An 18,739-nucleotide genomic window follows, 5' to 3' on the forward strand; every position below is an offset into this window, starting at 1 on the left:
AGGGGCTGAACTCAGCTTCTAGTTAACATATAAATTATTCAATACACAATGGTAAAACAGATATATCGTGCCTCCTTCTCCATGCCCTGACAAAGTCTTTCTGACATAATATGTAGGGCGAAGTAAAGTGGGGGCCAAGGAGCTGGATGCATGCCAATGGAGCTTCATCAATGAGATCTTCCAATTGTATACCCACTATTACCAGACAAGCTGTCCAGTGTATGGTCTCTTGTACAATGCACAAGGGACCATACGTTTTTTTAACTTGATTGTTTGCAAATTGAACCATTGCCATAAAGATGTAGTTTATTGAAGTTGTAAATTTGTGTCACTTTTTTTCCCCACACTATTTTATTTTATTTTTTTACATACTGTCACCAAAGCAGTACAGTGTCACCATATGACTGGTATGGTGGTGATCAGGGACATTGACTGGTTACAATATGTGAAATAAATAAGCAATAAACAATAACTTGATTATATAGTGTGTCCTAGTTTATAGCATGAACAGTTCTGTAAATGGCTAAGTAAAATAATATCATCTGGTGAAAGGAGATACTGTATCATGGGTTGCAAATGTTCATGTGTCTTGCAATACATACCCTGGTTGAAATGGGAACCCTGTTTATATTTTTTTAACCAATTCAGTACTGGACACTTTCACCCCCTTCCTGCCCAGGCCAAATTTCAGCACTGTCACCCTTTGAATGACTATTACTCAGTCCTGCAACACTGTACTCTAGTGATTTTATTTTTATTTTTTTTAGACAGATAGAGCTTTCTTTTGGTGGTTTAATCACCACTGGGCTTTTATAAACATAAAACAAATAAAATACCAAACCTTTCTTTGGGTAAAATAACCTAATTTGGTGCATATTATTTACTCTGGATAGAAAACTTGCTAAATTACCGAATTCAGTAGTGGTTAATGATTAATTCTCCGAATTGTCTAAGGTTATTAGTAGTGTACCCAGGGGCGTATCATTAAATGAGTGGACCTATGTGCAAGATAACACAGTGGCAATATGTGGGCGTGGCTTAAATTGCGTGACATATTGGGTGTGGCTTAAAGGGTTGTGGTTTAATAGAGTTTGAGATTACTTACTGACTTGCCAGAATGTAGTAATGTTAAATAGGGAATGTTCAGTGCATAGTGTACGGCGGTGAGTAGTATGTGCAGGAGAGGGGTGTGGAGTGTATGGCAGAGACCAGGAATCTCGGTCCTCAGTTCCTTTATCTGTCTCAAAGGGGAGATATCAGGGGTCTGGGTGGTATGTCACCAAACCCCCCCCCCCCCAACAGAGCTGATAAAAAATTGCAATAAATATATAAAAAAATAAAACTGTAAAAAAAAAAATCTAAAATTGTGTAAAAAAAAAAAATATATATATAAAATAAAATAAAAATAAAACTACTGACAGCATACCCCCCAGCCCTACCGACACTGTCCACAGCTCCAACCCCCCCACAAAAAAAAGCATTGTGAAAATAAATGAAAATACATGTAAATAAAAAAAACGATTGACGGCGGTGAAGATTTTGATGTTTCGGTATAGGACCCCGGAGCGTATTCATCATATGTTCATCTAGGTGTTGGAGGTGTGGTACGGAGACAGGTACACACTTTCTTATTTTCTAGACATGTTCATCTCTACAGACATTTTGGTCAGACATTATGCAAACCCTTCAGACTGTGACAGGCCTGCCGCTTCCCCTAGATCCCATCCATTACCTACTAGGACTCCCCTTCCCAGGTATTTACAAATCAACTAAACGTCTGATTGCCTATATTCTTCTAGCGGCCCAGAGGACTATACCACTATATTGGCTGTCAACTACCCCTCCCTCCCACTTACAATTTCTACAAACTATAGCAGAGATTAGGAGGATGGAATTTCTCACGGCCTCAGCTCACGATTTGGTCTCTTCGTTTAATAAAATTTGGGAGCCCTGGGATCAATCGAAGTACGGGATCACACAAACTGAAAGATTTTTTGCATAAGTATGGTAGTAAAGCTATGTTTTTCCTCTATTGGTGTTTTTCTTTCTCTTCTCCCTTGGAACTGATCTTTTATGGACCCTTTCATTGTGAGAAAACATTCAATTGTAAAAAAATTATTAATTTTTTTTTAAAAAAAATAATAAAAATAAAACAACTCTGACACTGTCCATTGTTCTATTAACACCATCCAGTGGCCCCCAAAAAGCATTTTGAACAAAAAATGGGGCAGTGACAGTAGGGCAGTGGATAATGTCAGCAGTTTTTTGTTTTTATTATCAATTTTTTTTTTAAACCATATAATTTTTTTTTTTTTTTACAGTACTTCTGGGGAAGAGGATGGGAGGGGGGTTATGGGGCAGTGGACTGTGTCAGCAGGGCAGTGGACAGACCCCTGACATCTTCCTTTTTGAGGCAGAGAAAGTGACTGAGGACAGAGATTCCCCAGTCCCTTTCTCAGCTGCTTCAGCTATGAATGAACGGCCGCTCCTGTTTATCCATAAACTGAAGGACAGTAACACACAGGTTACTATGCTCAGTTATTAAAGGAGACAGGAGTGATCGGTAGCAACCGCTCTCTGAGTCCAATGCAGACAAGGAAGAGGATGGTAAATTACATATTTACCGGCCCCTTCCTCCGCTCTCTATCCTGACACATCCCCCCCCATCAGCCGACGGGAAAGGAGAGGAGAGAGCCGGCTGAGGGGGGGGGGGGGGGCGAGGGGGGTGCAGGCAGAGGAAGGAGGGGAGGGAGCGGAGAACACAGGGGCTGGAGGAGGACACAGTGGACATTGGGAGGATGATCGGTGTGGTACTGCAAAGGGGCAGTTGTGAGCACCAATCTCCCTGTATGGCATTTTAGCTGGCAGCTGTGGGAGTGAGAGGAGGAGAAGCGGCTGTCTGAAATGCCATACAGGGAAATTGGTGCTTGTAACTGTCTACGCACTGCACCAATCATCTCCAGCTATCAAGGGACAATCATCCACCCTAACCTGACGGAGGAAGGGGAGACAGATCTCCTATCACAATTTGGATTAGCAGCAAGGATGGGAAGTGTTATCATAATGGCGGATTTTAATTATCCAGATATAGACTGGGCGGAGGGAACCGCACATTCATCTAAGGCTCGCCAGTTCCTAAATGTCTTGCAGGACAATTTTATGGGTCAGGTGGTAGATGCACCAACTAGAAATGAAGCGTTACTAGATCTACTGATTACCAACAAAACAGACCTCATCACGGATGTGGAAATACGGGGCAATTTAGGTAACACCGATCACAGGTCAATTGGCTTCAGTATAAATCACACAAATAGGAAACAAAAAGGGAATACAAAGACACTGAATTTCAAAAGAGTCAACTTCCCTAAACTATGAACCTTGCTAGAAGGCATAAATTGGGATAAAATCTTAGGAACAAAGAACACGGAGGAGAGATGGGTTTGCTTTAAGAGCATATTAAATAAGGGCATTAGCCAATGCATCCCATTGGGTAATAAATTTAAAAGAGCAAACAAAAGTCCTGGATGGCTTAACTCCAATGAAAAAATGCATATAAAAGCAAAGGAGAAGGCCTTCAAAAAAATACAAGGTTGAGGGATCACATCAGCATTCAGACTTTATAAAGAACACAACAAGAAATGGAAGGGTGCAATAAGGACAGCTAAGATAGAACATGAAAGACACATAGCAGAGGACAGCAAAAAGAATCCCAAGAAATTATTTAAGCATGTAAACAGTAAAAAAGGGAGGACAGAGCATATTGGCCCCATAAAGAATGAGGAAGGACATCTGGTTACAAAGGATGGGGAGATGGCAAAGGTAATGAATGTATTCTCCTCAGTCTTCACGAGGGAATCAGGGGGCTTCAGTAACCAAAACTGCAGTGTTTATCCTCATGACACATCACAGGAAGCACCACCATGGTTAACAGAGGACAAAATTCAAATTAGACTTGGGAAACTTAACATTAATTAATCACCGGGACCAGGTGGCTTGCACCCGAGGGTACTTCGAGAACTCAGTCAAATAATTGCCAGACCATTGTTCCTAATTTTTACTGACACTAGTCTACTGATTGGAATGGTACTAGCCGATTGGAGAAAAGCCAATGTAGCACCAATATTTAAAAAGGGCCCAAAATACATCCCTGGGAATTACAGACCAGTTAGCCTAACATCAATAGTATGTAAACTCTTGGATGGGATAAGGCACTATATACAAGATTTTAGTAATGAGAACGGTATTATTAGCAGTAATCGGCATGGATACATGAAGAATTGTTCTTGCCAAACCAATCTATTAACCTTCTATGAGGAGGTGAGTTGTCATCTAGATAAAGGAAGACCAGTCGACGTGGTGTATCTGGATTTAGCAAAAGTATTTGACTCAGGTCCCCATAAACATTAAGGGCCAGTTCACACCAGTGCAGTTCCGTGCGCTTTTTTTCTGCACTAAAAATGCATGCACAGTGTTTTACATGTATTCCGATGGCTCCAATTCACACCATGCAGTCAGTTTCTGGTCAGTTTCTGCTGTAGAAACTGACCGGAATTGACTGTATTGGTGCAGAAAAAACGGAACTGCATGGAACTGCATCTGGTGTGAACTGGCCCTAAGGGCCAGTTCACACCAGGCACACTTCCGTTTAGTTCCGTGTGCTTTTTTATGCACTAAAAATGCATGCACAGTGTTTTCCATGTATTCCAATGGCTCTAGTTCACACCATGCAGCCAGTTTCTGGTCAGTTTCCAGTGCAGAAACTGACCGGAACTGACTGTATTGGTGCAGAAAAAAACGGAACAGCACGGAACTGCATCTGGTGTGAACTGGCCCTTACTGTACAAAATAAAGTCCGTTGGCATGGACCATAGGGTGAGTACATGGATTGAAAACTGGCTACAAGGGTGAGTTCCGAGGGTGGTGATAAATGGGGAATACTTTGAATGGTCAGGGGTGGGTAGTGGGGTCCCCAGGGTTCTGTGCTGGGACCAATCCTATTTAATTTGTTCATAAACAACCTGGAGGATGGGTAAACCGTTCAATCTCTTTATTTGCGGATACTAAGCTAAGCAGGGCAATAACTTCTCCACAGGATGTGGAAACCTTGTAAAAATATCTGAACAAATTAATGGGTTGGGCAACTACATGGCAAATGAGGTTCAATGTAGAAAAATGTAAATGATGCATTTGGGTGGCAGAAATATGAATGCAATCTATACACTGGGGGAAGAACCTCTGGGGAAATCTAGGATGGAAAAGGACCTGGGGGTCCTAGTAGATGATAGGCTCGACAATGGCATGCAATGCCAAGTGGCTGCTAACAAAGCAAACGGAATATTGGCATGCATTAAAAAGGGGATAAACTCCAGAGATAAAACAATAATTCTCCCGCTCTACAAGACTCTGGGCCAGGGCGTGGCTTGGCGCCGAAGAGAGATGGCCGCCTAACTCAGAGCCCCCGGATACAGAGATCCAGTTTTCATCAGCCAGACCAACATCTCACGGTGTAAGATGGGGAGCAGACCGCCGAATGCTTCAGCGATCCGCTCCGGGTCGCCACGGAGTGCAGATCCCCCTTCTCAGCAGCACATTCCGGATATATTCCGGTCAAGGACTCGAGGAGCGCATCAGGACGCGCAGGCCGCAGCTCACGAGGCCTCGTCACTCTGCAGAACGGCACCTCGTTCCAGAAGCTGCAGCCCTCAGAATCCCCCTGCTGCCTCAGACACACATCATGCCTTGAGCCTGGCTGACCTCCGCGCAGTAGCTGCGGACATCAAATCCGCAATGTCAGCTGCCATTTCAGAGCTAAGGGAGGACTTCCATAACATGGCCGTCAGGGTGGAGGAGGTGGAAGAGACACAGGCCCGCCATGATGCGGCCCTGTGTCAAGTTCAACAGATCTCCGAATCGCACGCCATTCACCTGCGAGATATGAACAGACATTTGGAGGACCTCGACAATCGCGGCAGGAGGCGCAACTTAAGGGTAAGAGGACTCCCCGAATCCATCGACTCCCCTCAACCTCTGAGAGAAGTTACGGCAGTTTTTAATGGCCTGCTCGATCGACCCCCTGATACACCAATTTCAATGGAACATATCCATAGGGCTTTGCGCCCCAGGGGTAGAGAAACTGACCCACCTAGGGATGTTATTTGTTGCCTCAATGACTTTATTCTTAAAGAGGAAATAATGAGGAAAGCTAGAAATACTGGGAGACTGGTACATCAGGGCTCAGAACTCAGGATCTTCCAAGATCTATCTAGTATCACACTTCAGAGGAGAAGGGAGCTTAAACCGCTGCTGGATGTTCTGAGAGCTAGAGAGATCCCCTACAGATGGAAATTTCCGTTTTGCTTATCAGCTTCTGCAAACGGTCATTCCTTCAATCTTAAAGTTCTGGAGGATCTGGAACACTTTTGCAATTCTCTCCACATTCCAATAGTTGACGTTCCGGATTGGTACAGCGATTTCCGCCTCTCCCCGCTGCGAAGAGCAGAATCAATGGATGGAGTCGCCGAAGCAGGAAATTTCAGCCTGAACTGTCGCCGCAGACAACACCACCCATCATCTCTGCAACATCCTGTGGGACCTCTGAGGAATCTGAGTCCCACGGCGTCCCCGGATCATAGGAGGCAAAGACGGGCGTAGAGCACAGATGATTGCATCCCCTAACGCTTCAAGTTCTGCTACAAGTTAAGTAACTCTTTTAAGATCCTGACCTTCTGATCATCATCTCATAAGGAATATTTCTGACTTCCTACCATATACTTACCCTCTTTCCTATAATTTCTCTATTATTGAAGACTATGTTTGTCGACCAGATTGTTAGCATGGTGCGCTATGTGATGCCGCTGTCATTTGCTCTTTAATTCCTTCGGATTGACAAGTCTTACCTGGACCGCTCCGCGTACGGAATAACGCAATCTGGTCTTAGGTAGTAACTATGCTTTTGTTACAGGTCTGTGAGAACTGAGAACACGACAAGCGTCAAAAGTATGGGTTTAGTTATTGTATTCACCCTCTCATTGCTATAGGAGGCTCTGATCTATGAACAAATTTACCTTGACTAATAGTTGAAATGTAATTTGATCTGATATGATATTGCCGATTCCTGTTTCATGACCACTATCGGAGAATGGTCGGCTGTGTAATGCTCGGCTCCGAATCCTCCCCCTTTCCATTGAGTCATGCATAATACTGCATTTCTTTCACCCACCATAAGTAACCATTAAGCATTAAGGTGCAACTCTATGCATATAAGAGGCCCACACCCTTGTTTGCAGAAAGTTCTGTCTGACCACACTATCAACCTAACATGGAGCCGTGCATTCACAGCGGATCACCGTTTTACAATAGTTTCTTAGTGATATAGCACGCGGTCTGATAAGCATAGGCGACACTTATCAGGCGGTTGAAAGGAAATGTACCGTAGAAATATCTATATTTCTACTGCAACAGTTGACCATATGTCAGAATTCAGGTTAAAACAGGATCAGATGGTTGGTCTACTTTGTTTTGTTAAAGTTCATTTCGTTAGTTATTAAGGAGATTATAACAATTGCATGAAGAACATGGATAACCAGATCTTCCTTAAATTCAAGTCACTTATAACTTTAGACAGTTTATTGTCATTTACACTCAGGGGGTTATTATCCGTATTCCTTTTTACTTTACGGGTTAGACCCCTCTTAAAGGTTATCATACATACGGTCTGACACTCCTAGTCCCTTCCACTAGCGAGTGTATGTCCTCCCCCCTGCAAAATCATTAACAGTCTTGTAGTCGGCTCCTCCCCTTATTATTCTGATTCTAATTAATGGGCTGAGGTTTGGTCCCGATATGTAGCATCATAGATCTCTCGGGACTCTAGTCCCTAAACTCACGAACAACTTCTCTTTGTCCGCCAAACACTCCTACACACAGGTGATTCTTCAGTGACTCACCTGAACCTCACTGGGTTTCTTTGTCGGCAAAGTCCGTTTGTGGCTACCGACCCCAGTAATATAAATTCTCCTCCCGGGGGATATCCTTTCCCTCCCTGATCGGATATCCAGCGGGTGGATACCTATCCATGCTAATCCCACTCCCTTTCCTCCCTGTCCTCCATTTCTTCCCCTTCCTTTTCCCCTCGTATTTACCCATTCCTTATTCCTCCGTAGGCCCTAAGACGATATATCAAACGACATCTGGGGATAGTTCAGTTTTTAGCTTCTTTACCACACTAATCCTTGCTCACCATGGCCTCCTCGACAACCAGGTCTGCTCCTTCCTCTCTGAAACTGATTTCTTTAAACGCTAAAGGTTTAAATCTTCCTGAAAAAAGAACACGAATATTAAACAGTCTAAAGAGTATGCGAGCGGACGTGGTTTTCCTACAGGAGACGCACTTCAGTTCTCAGGCAACACCAAAACTATACAATCGACATTACCCAAACAGCTATCATGCGACAACGCCTAATTCAAAAACAAAAGGGGTCTCTATACTCTTGTCCAAAAATATATCCATACAGGTTACAGATTCTACTCAGGGCAGATTTCTTTTCTTAAAAGGCACATGGCAAAATAGACCTATAACGTTGGCTAATATTTACAGTCTGAACTCAGCTCAAGTTTCCTTTTTTCGGGACACCATTTCCCAACTTGCAACATTCCAGTCTGGAATAGTTATACTTGGTGGAGACTTCAATGTGCCCTTGGAACCCCTAACTGACACCTCGACAGGTACCTCACATTTACCGTACAGAGCTCTCCGCCAAATTAAACTATCCTTACAGTCACTTATGTTACATGACACTTGGCGCACCCTACATCCCACAGACAAAGACTTTTCGTTTTTCTCGGCCCCCCATAACCGGTATTCTCGACTTGACTACATCTTTCTTACCCAATCTGACCTCCCCCTTCTCTCCGCAGCGAGGATCGAACCCATGACCATATCCGACCATCACCCGGTATCGATTACATTGACACTACCTGAGATTCAAGAAAGCACACATATATGGACACTGAACCCACATATCCTCACAGACTCTATTCATGTTGCTGAACTGCAACAATGCTTAAATGACTATTTCAAATGTAACGACACTCCTGACGTATCGCCCATGACACAGTGGGCTGCCCACAAGTGTGTAATGAGAGGTAAACTGATTTCCATTTCTGCTAAGATTGCAAAAGACAAAAAAGCATATCTTTCGGATCTTTTTGATAATCTCAAAAAGTTAGAAAAGGTACACAAGCAAACTCTAGCTGCTCAGACTCTCTTAGAACTACAAACGGTCCGTACCTCCATCCAAACAGAATTGAACAAACGTGTAAAGAGAAAATTCCTATTGTCCAAAAAACAATTCTATGAATTTGGTAATAAGAGCGGCCGACTACTGGCCAGAGCCCTACAAACTCACAACTCCAAATTCAATGTCCATTGTTTGCATTCTCCATCAGAGTCCAAGATCACTAGTAACAAGGCAATCGCAAAAGAATTTGAGAATTTTTATTCACAGTTATATAATTTACATGGAGCCACCGACTCAACCACGTCACAATCGTCCAGATCACAATTGATGCAACAATTTTTGACACAACATTGCCCACGTTTGACCAATGCTGACCTTATCAATACTTTAGACGATCCCATCAGCAACCTAGAATGGGATAGTGCTCTCAAACAAACAAAAGTTGGCAAGAGTCCAGGTCCCGACGGGCTACTGACGGTGTATTATAAGACTTTTTCAGACACCTTGAGAAACCCTTTCGTAAAAGCATTTAATTCCCTAGACACACAAAATCGTATTTTGCCTGAAATGTTAGAGGCCCATATAGTAGTAATACCCAAAAGTGATAAAGACCCCACGCAAACGGCTAATTATAGACCAATATCCTTACTTAATGTAGACGTGAAAATATTTTCTAAAATCCTGGCTAACAGACTTCAAACGATTCTTCCCTCACTAATAACAACGGATCAAGTTGGTTTCGTTCCGGGCAGGGAAGCCCAAGACAATACCATAAAAGCCATCAATATTCACCATATAATCAAGACAACTAAACAAAAAAGCTTTTTTCTGTCCCTGGACGCGGAGAAGGCATTTGACAGGGTAGCCTGGGACTATATGTACGCGGTCTTACGTCACATTGGCCTTGGACCACAATTACTCAACTTTATCCAATCCCTCTATCGACATCCCTCAGCAAAAATTAGAGTCAACCGTACCCTGTCGAATGCCTTCTCCATCGGAAACGGGAAAAGACAGGGATGCCCCCTGTCTCCGGTCCTATTTATACTGACGCTTGAGCCCCTACTTAACTGCATAAGACAAAATCCTGACATCACAGGGGTCAATACAGGTGGCAGGGACAGCAAAATAGCCGCCTACACGGATGATATCTTGATGTTCCTTTCGAACCCACATGCTACCCTCCCAGTTCTTCTATCAGAATTTCGCAAATTCGCCCTGATTTCCAACCTTAAAATGAATTTTGAGAAGTCATATGCACTCAACATTTCCCTAACCCCAGAGACGGTGGCTCTATGTAAAGTCAACTTCCCATTCCATTGGAATGATAGAGACATAACCTACTTGCTGACCTTTATACTATAAACTATCCGGACATCCTCAAAAAAATTAATATGGATTTAAAACAATGGACTACAATCTCCTTCTCATGGTTTGGCAGAGCTGCTATTATAAAGATGAACGTCCTTCCACGCCTTCTTTATGTATTACAAACAGTACCAATACATCTCCCCCCTGCTTTCTTCAAAACATATAAATCAATTTGCACCAAATTTTTATGGGGTATGCATAGACCCAGAATTAACTACTCACAGCTCACTCTGCCTAAGCATCTGGGGGGAATAGGATTACCTGCCCTACACAGTTACTATGTAGCCACACACTTGACCAGAATTGTAGACTGGAATATTCACGCACAGATGAAAGACTGGGTAAATTTGGAAATGAACTTTACCAAAATCCCTCTAAGATCGCTCCCGTGGATGAGGTACTCAAATTATAAGAATGACGTCGAGTCACATCCTCTCATTGCTCCAACACTGCAGTGATTCCGCAACTTATGTGCGAAAAACTTAATTTCCTCCATACCGGGTCCGCTTACGTCGCTTAAGCTGAATCCAGACTTTCCCCCAGGGATGCAAGAAAACTTTCTCCAACAAAATTGGACTCGACCAGATTTTAATACAACACTTTTACTCTAACGGACGACTATTGACGGCCGCCCAATTAGCCACGATTCACCAAAGACCACCCATATCTGCATGGACCTTCCAACAACTGGCACATTACATAAGAGCCACTGCTAAACTCCAAGATTGCTCCAGACCGTTAACACTTTTTGAATCTCTATGTACATCTAAGACACCCCAATCTCACCTAATATCTCAAACATACTCACTTTTATTCCTAAATCTTAAACCCAATACCTCCAAAGCCTGTGCCGTTTGGGAAAAAGAGTTAGGGATAGTGTTGTCGCCCGAGGACTGGGAGAATATCTTTCTAAACATACATAAAGGTTCCCTTAACGTCTCCACCCAAGAGAACGGGTATAAACTTCAATCACGATGGTACAGAACACCAGTGCTCTTACACAAATGGATTCCAAGCAGCCCAGAGACATGCTGGAGGTACCTCCTATCAAGAGGCACTTTATTACACATAGTTTCATAGTTTCATCTGGTGGGAATGTCCCAGCATTCAACCATATTGGAAAGATGTCCACGATCTTATACAAAAGATCACTACCTATGATCTACCTTTCACTCCGGCCCAATTTCTTTTACATCATACCACTGTACATAATACATCTTACAGAAAATCATTAACCATTCATCTTATCAACGCAGCAAAACAATGTGTTCCAATATTGTGGAAATCCCAAACTAGTCCTTCCACGAAAGATTGGATACTGAAAGTCCAAAAGATAGCTGAAATGGAAGAGCTGATACATATTTCCAACGACAGATTTCCTCAGAAATTTAACCAAAAATGGGCCTGTTGGAAACACTTCGAATCCACTTCTGACTGTAGAGATATTCTTTTAGGACGTGCCTGACCACCTCTTGCATCTTTTCCCCGGTAATAACTCATACCCTACAATTACATCCCCTCACTGTGCTCTTTCCTGAAGTTAATGATCTGATTCAACCCCACTGAGCATTAAGCATGGTTAACTGACACATTTCTTTGTCCCCTTCCTTTTCCCTTTATCCTCTTCTCACCCTTCTTTCCTCTTTCTGTTACCCCCACCCCAGTTCCCCAACCCACCCCATCCCACCCTACATTCCCCCCCCCCCCTCCCTTCCCTCTTCGACCTTTGCATAAGAATATGTGAATTTTACTTACGATTGACTATTCTTTCCTTCTATAATCAACGCCATGTACTGACGATATGTAAAAGGATCGATAAGTTGAAGCTTACTAGCTTAGCTAGAGATGTATTTCACAAGAGAACTGTAATGAATGGAGACCTCACAATAGCATACATGACTCTTCTCCTTTATCCCCTCATTCATCCTTGTTCATGTCACGGATGTAGGGGATATAGTCCGACCTGCAACGCTCTTGAGATTATCTCCTCTACATCTCTGTTTTCTATTCGAAGAGGCCAGAAGTCCCATTAGTATCGTCATCAACCTCTACAGGAGGTCCTCTCCGGCCTAGATAATCCCCCTTCAGTAATGTATATGAAACCTTACTATACCAATATTTAACAAATTAATCATGATGTACAATTTCTGTTCCTTTGAACATGTTGTTGATTTCAGTTTATGTTTACAAATTGATTTGTAAGTGAATATGTATGCTACCCTATTTGTTCCAATAAAATCTTTGAAAAAAAAAAAAAAAGACTCTGGGCCAGCCGCACCTAGAGTATGCTGTCCAGTTCTGGGCATCAGTCCTCAGCAAGGATGTACTGGAAATGGAGCGAGTACAAAGAAGGGCAACAAAGCTAATAAAGGGTTTGGAGGATATTAGTTATGAAAAAAGGTTGCGAGCACTGAACTTATTCTCTCTGGAGAAGAGACGCTTGAGAAGGGATATGATTTCAATATACAAATACTGTACTGGTGACCCCACAATAGGGATACAACTTTTTCGCAGAAGGGAGTTTAACAAGACTCGTGGCCACTCATTAAAATTAGAAGAAAAGAGGTTTAACCTTAAACTACGTAGATGGTTCTTTACTGTAAGAGCTTTACTGTAAGAGCAGCAAGGATGTGGAATTCCTTTCCACAGGCGATTGGTCTCAGCAGGGGGCATTGATAGTATAAAGAAACTATTAGATAAGCACCTGTAACGACCGCAACATACAGGGATATACAATGTAATACTGACACATAATCACACACATAGGTTGGACTTAATGGGCTTGTGTCTTTTTTCAATCTCACCTACTATGTAACTATGTGTGTAGAGTGGGTGGGGTGGGTGCAGTGAACACCCTGCATGGAGTGTATCCCAAGGTCCAGTGTTGGGACCATTACTTTTTAACATATTTATAAATTATATGGATCTGGGATTAAAAGTACCATTTTCATTGTTTGTGGATAACACCAAGCTATGCAGTGAAAAAACATCCTTATAGGATGTCTCCAACTTAAAAGCCGACTTCAATGCACTGTTTCATTGGGCAGCTGTGTGGAAATTAAAATGCTTTTTTTCTTTTTTACACTGTATTGACACTGTACTGCTCTGGGGAGCTTATCAGAATTTTTTTTTATTGCTTCTTACAGTGATGACCATGGTATAAGCAATCATTTTTAGTGTGAATGACATTCACAATAGTACGCAATGGATATGAATGACAAGCCATTGTTTACAACTGACATGTAATCACTGTGGTTGGTCATAGAAATCACTTGGTACCACGACTCCACATAGCTCCAGAAATTGCCTATAATGTCCATGGACACATACGCTAACATAAAGGGGAGTTTAAAAGCTCAGAAAAAAAAAAAAAAAGCTCAAACGCCTGTAGAAGAAGATTTTTTTCACATGCAGTGTTCATGAGCCCTAAAGCATTCCTTTTACAAACCTTAAACTTTCACCTTTATGCTTAGAGCAGGAGGGAACTAGAAAAAAGGAGATGTCACCTTTACAAATTTGGTTCAAAAAAACATACCTCTCTGAAAATAAACTTTTGGTTTTCAGGCACCGCTTGGCCATTTTCTCGACATAAATACATTGTCAAGTGATCAGAGTCTTGATCTACTGCTGCACATCCTTCGGGCTGGCGAGTGTTGTATCGAATTTCATTGTACGATGTGTATTCAAAGAACTGTACAAAGAAAAAAAATTATACACTGTTAACCAGGAATACCTCTCCTCTTTTTTTTAAAAACAAATACGTTTTTATTGCAAAACATACAAGGTACCAACCAAACATAGACAGGCAATGCAGTCGTACAGCAGTGTTGATTTTTACGGATAAAGAAATACTGGTAGTACAAAGTACAAAATAAATCCGGCTTGTAAACCACTAAGACATAGAAAGTGCAATTAAAACTAAAAAAGGAAACAAAACAAGAACATAAACAAAAGTGGCGTTCCCTCTGAGACCACATTGCATTTTGAAACAGCTATATAAGTACAGTGTTATGCACAACGTCCAGCATCCAGTTACCTAGTCCTGCTGGTCCCTACTCTTTCCCCTCATAAATGCTGAAAGAGAGAGAAAGATAGGAGTAGCCCCATTAAGAGTTTAATATTGTCTATGTGCCTCCATGCACATGACCCTGGACCCACATTCAGCCCTGTAAAAGTCTGTCCTGTATAAGTTGGTGGGGGGCTAGCCCCGGAACCTTGAGCCATCCCTGCCACATAGCATTAAATTTGTGTGGTGCGTTTCTGTGTTGGTAGGTTATTTTTTCCCTGATCAGCATCTGGTTCACTTGGTCCGTCCATTGCTGCCTGGTGGGAACCCTGTGTGTTATCCACAATCATGCTATTAATTTCCTGGCTACATATAATAACCGAATAATGGCTGTATGAGCCGAAGGCGTTAGCGATTCTTCGTCTCGGGCTCCCAACAGGCAGATCAACGGACACCGCGGAATACTAACAGAGAATACAGAAGATATAGTGTCGAGGATCTCACCCCAATACCTTTTTAGTTTTGGACACCTCCAGAACATATGCAGGAGATCACCATGGTCCCGCATACATTTTGGGAAAAGGTGGGATTCCTTTTTTTCCATAGAGATTTTATTAATTTTCAGAAAAAAAAAATACAGCAAAATGCAACAAAATAACAATATGACCAAATGAGTGATAGGTTGCAAGACAAATTATTCCAGGCAAAAGATTACACCAGCATGGTATCATAACTGACAAATGAGTCTGTTTATTATGATTTTGGCAACTATTCCGGGGCCACCTGTTGGGGCATTGGTGTGTTGGGTTGGATTCACCCACTTGTCCACTTATGTATTCATGGACATGGGGCACGGCTTCAGGTAGTAGTACCCTGACCAAGCACCCTGTCCATCAGTTATAGGGTTCAGATTGTGGCAAGTAGAAGAAAAGAGAAGATAGAGAAGGGTAACGGGGGGGGGGTATAGAGTGGGGGAAACAGGATGGGGAAGAGGGGTGGGGTCGGGTCCCGCTCACTTCCCCCTCTGTCTACCGTCCACCTGTTGCAGTCTCTAGGTCTGTTGGTTCCCCAGAAAGATCCCACTATAGGGAAGTTGTTCAATGGCAATCAGTTATATAGTCTGCTATAATAAATCCTGATAGGATTGAGAGCTCTTAAAAGTTCTCCAAGACTCCCAAACATCTGAGAAGCTAGTGATTTTGTCATGTGCAGTGAGGATAAGTTCCTCCATTGCCGCGATGCGGTCAACTCTAAAGGTCCATTCCTTCAGCGACGGTGGTTGTGGGGACCTCCAATGTACCGGAATACACAGCCTAGCGGCATTGATTAAGTGTATAGCTACTGACTTGAGATACTTCTTCTGTGGGATTTTGGAAAGGTGTAACAGGTATTGTCCTGGCGTGAATTCCAACGGGAGCGAGGAAATTGCTGTAGTCACTTCATGTATTTTCTGCCAATATGGCTGGATCTGGGGGCAGGACCACCAGATATGGAGGAGGGAACCCTCTTCTGTTCCACAGCGCCAGCAGTGGTCTGGCACTGTCGGGAAAATCTTATGCAACACCTGTGGGGTTTTGTACCATCTTGTTTTTAATTTGTATCCATTCTCCTGCGTGTGGACATTCAGAGAGCCTTTGTGTATGTATAAGTGGATACGATCCCAGTCGGCATCACCTATCTCCCTGTCTAAGGCTGACTCCCAGAATACATGGTCTGAGCGTAGGGAGGAGTACGGATTTATAAACATGGAGGCATATAAGGCAGAGATCACATGGCTCTGGGGCGAGGAGCTTGAGCATAAAGCTTCGAATACCGAGGGGGGGTTCGTGAAATTTGGGATTTTTGTCGGCACATCCAGGAAGTGTTTAAGTTGCATATAGGACCAAGAGGGAAAAGATTTCGTGTTAGACAATGTTGCAAGATCACGTATGCTGAGGAACCTGCCTCTGCGAAAGAAGTGTTTGGCCTGCATCCGTGGGTAAGGCCATTCTTTGATAAGATAGGACTTTGATAGTCCCGGGGGGAAGTCTGGGTTGCCCCTAATAGGGGTGATCGGGCATTCTTTAGAAGACATTGCATGAGTCTTGCATGCCCTCTCGCAGGCTTGGAGCGTTGCCCCAATAAGAGGATGTGAGCGCAACGTAGATGGTGTCGACGCCTTGGAGACCCAAGGCATCGCACCCAGTTCCACGCCCGTGATAAGTTTTTCGAGATTCACCCAGCTCGGCGAGTTATGACAAACGTAGAGCAATTGTGGAGCCCACACCATTTTTATAAGATTCACCCTTCCCACTACCGATAGCGGTAGTTTGCACCAAGTTTTACATTTCTCCCTGAATTTAAGTAATAGAGGTAGAAGATTCAGATTGGCGTAGTTCATCACCTCAGGGGATACCTGTACCCCCAGGTATTTAAAGGACGCGACCGTCTGTATCATGTTTGCGCATGGGGGGAGAGGTGCCGTTAAAGGGGATAAGGGCAGTAATACAGACTTGTCCCAATTTATCGTGAAACCGGATAATGTACCAAATAGGTTAATCAAGTGCATAGTCGCTGTCAGGGAACCCTGTGTGTCCCCTAGGTAAATAAGTGTGTCATCCGCGTATAGTGATACCACATTCGTCCCAGTGGGCCTGCAAAATCCAACAATGTCCGGAGTCGACCTCATTCTTGCTGCCAGTGGTTCAAGCGCCATGTCAAAGAGCAGGGGCGACAAAGGGCACCCCTGTCTCGTGCCTCTATACAGCATGAATGGTTCAGAAAGTTCTGCGTTAGCTCTAATTCTAGCCGTAGGCCTAGCATATAGTAGTTGAACCCAGCGGATAAAGGTATTGCCTAACCCCATCCTCTAGATCACCTTCCATAGATAAGGCCATTCAACGCTATCAAAGGCCTTAGCTGCGTTCAGTGAGAGGATGGCCTGATTACCGGGGTTATCTACAGGGACCTGTAGGTTTAGAAATAAACGGCGAATATTTTGGGCAGTCGAACATGTGGGAATAAACCCTGATTGATCCCTATGGATCAGTTTATGTATTACCAGGGACAATCTCGTTGCCAATACCTGAGCCAATAGTTTAACGTCCGTTGTGAGCAAGGAGATGGGCCTGTATGCGTCCAGTGATGTCGCTACCTTGCCCGGTTTTAGGAGTACAATTATGATTGCTTCGTTCATAGAAGCAGGCAGAACCCCTGTCTCTAGGGCATTGTTAAATACTCTGAAAAGAGTGGGCAGTAGAACACTGGCGTATCGCTTGTATACCTCGGATGGAAGGCCATCAGCCCCCGGAGCTTTGTTATTATGGGAGTGTTCCAGTGCAGAGGCCAATTCATCCTCTGTTATGGGGGCATTCAGCAGCTCCCCATCTGACGCAGACAAGCATGGAATATCGCAACCGTCCAGGAAACTCACAATCTCCCCGTCACCTGGCTGCACTTTGGATGAGTACAAGGTCTGCATAAAAGGACCGAAATATCTGTAAGATCCTGGGGGCATCCGAGTGGGTCACCCCCCGCGAATCGCACAGCGAGTGAACCATAGGTGTAGAACCCTGAGCTTTTGCTAGTAGAGCCAGCATATGACCTGTCGATTCCCCTTCCTCAAAGTGTGTTTGTTGCAGGAAAAATCTTTTATTTTCTGCCAGTTGCAAAGCTACCTGTCTGGACATAGACTGCGCCCCCAACCAAGTTCTCTTTGTGTCCTCTGAGGGGTTGGCAATATAGGCCTGCTCCGACTCTCTAAGTGCCCTACCGACCTCCATTTCCCAAGCTTTAGTATTCTTTTTTAAACCATTTATAGTAGTGATAAATTGCCCTCTAAGGAAGGCCTTAGCTGCATCCCAAACTATATCTATAGAGGCCGAGTCTAAATTGTCCTGCAGGAAGAGTTTAAGGTCACTCGCTATGGGGTCAGGCTGCGGAAAGAGTGTAAGCCAAAAGGGGTTAAGCTTCCAACTCCTAGATGTGAGATCAGTAGATAGGGACATCTCAATCCACAGGGAGGAGTGGTCGGATATGTGTCTATCCCCATACCCAGAGTCGCCAACTAGGGGGAGAAGGGCGGAGTTCCCCAGTCCCAAGTCTATTCTAGACAAGCTCCCAAACGCTGGAGAGCAACAGGAGT

At 43.5% G+C, this 18,739-nt stretch overlaps 1 protein-coding gene across 1 annotated transcript in view; it reads right to left on the reverse strand.

The window, feature by feature from the left end:
• Nucleotides 1-18,739, reverse strand: part of GALNT12 (polypeptide N-acetylgalactosaminyltransferase 12) — a 323,293-nt gene that overhangs the window by 21,908 nt on the left and 282,646 nt on the right. The window contains exon 9 of the mRNA XM_077491945.1: nt 14,146-14,301. Within this exon, the coding sequence (XP_077348071.1) occupies nt 14,146-14,301 (156 nt within the window). The remainder of the gene's footprint in view (nt 1-14,145; nt 14,302-18,739) is intronic.

The sequence above is a fragment of the Lithobates pipiens genome, unplaced genomic scaffold (genome assembly GCF_037356315.1).
Source record: "Lithobates pipiens isolate NorthernLeopardFrog02 unplaced genomic scaffold, aLitPip1_a1.2 Scaffold_19, whole genome shotgun sequence".
NCBI classification, from domain to species: Eukaryota; Metazoa; Chordata; class Amphibia; order Anura; family Ranidae; genus Lithobates; species Lithobates pipiens.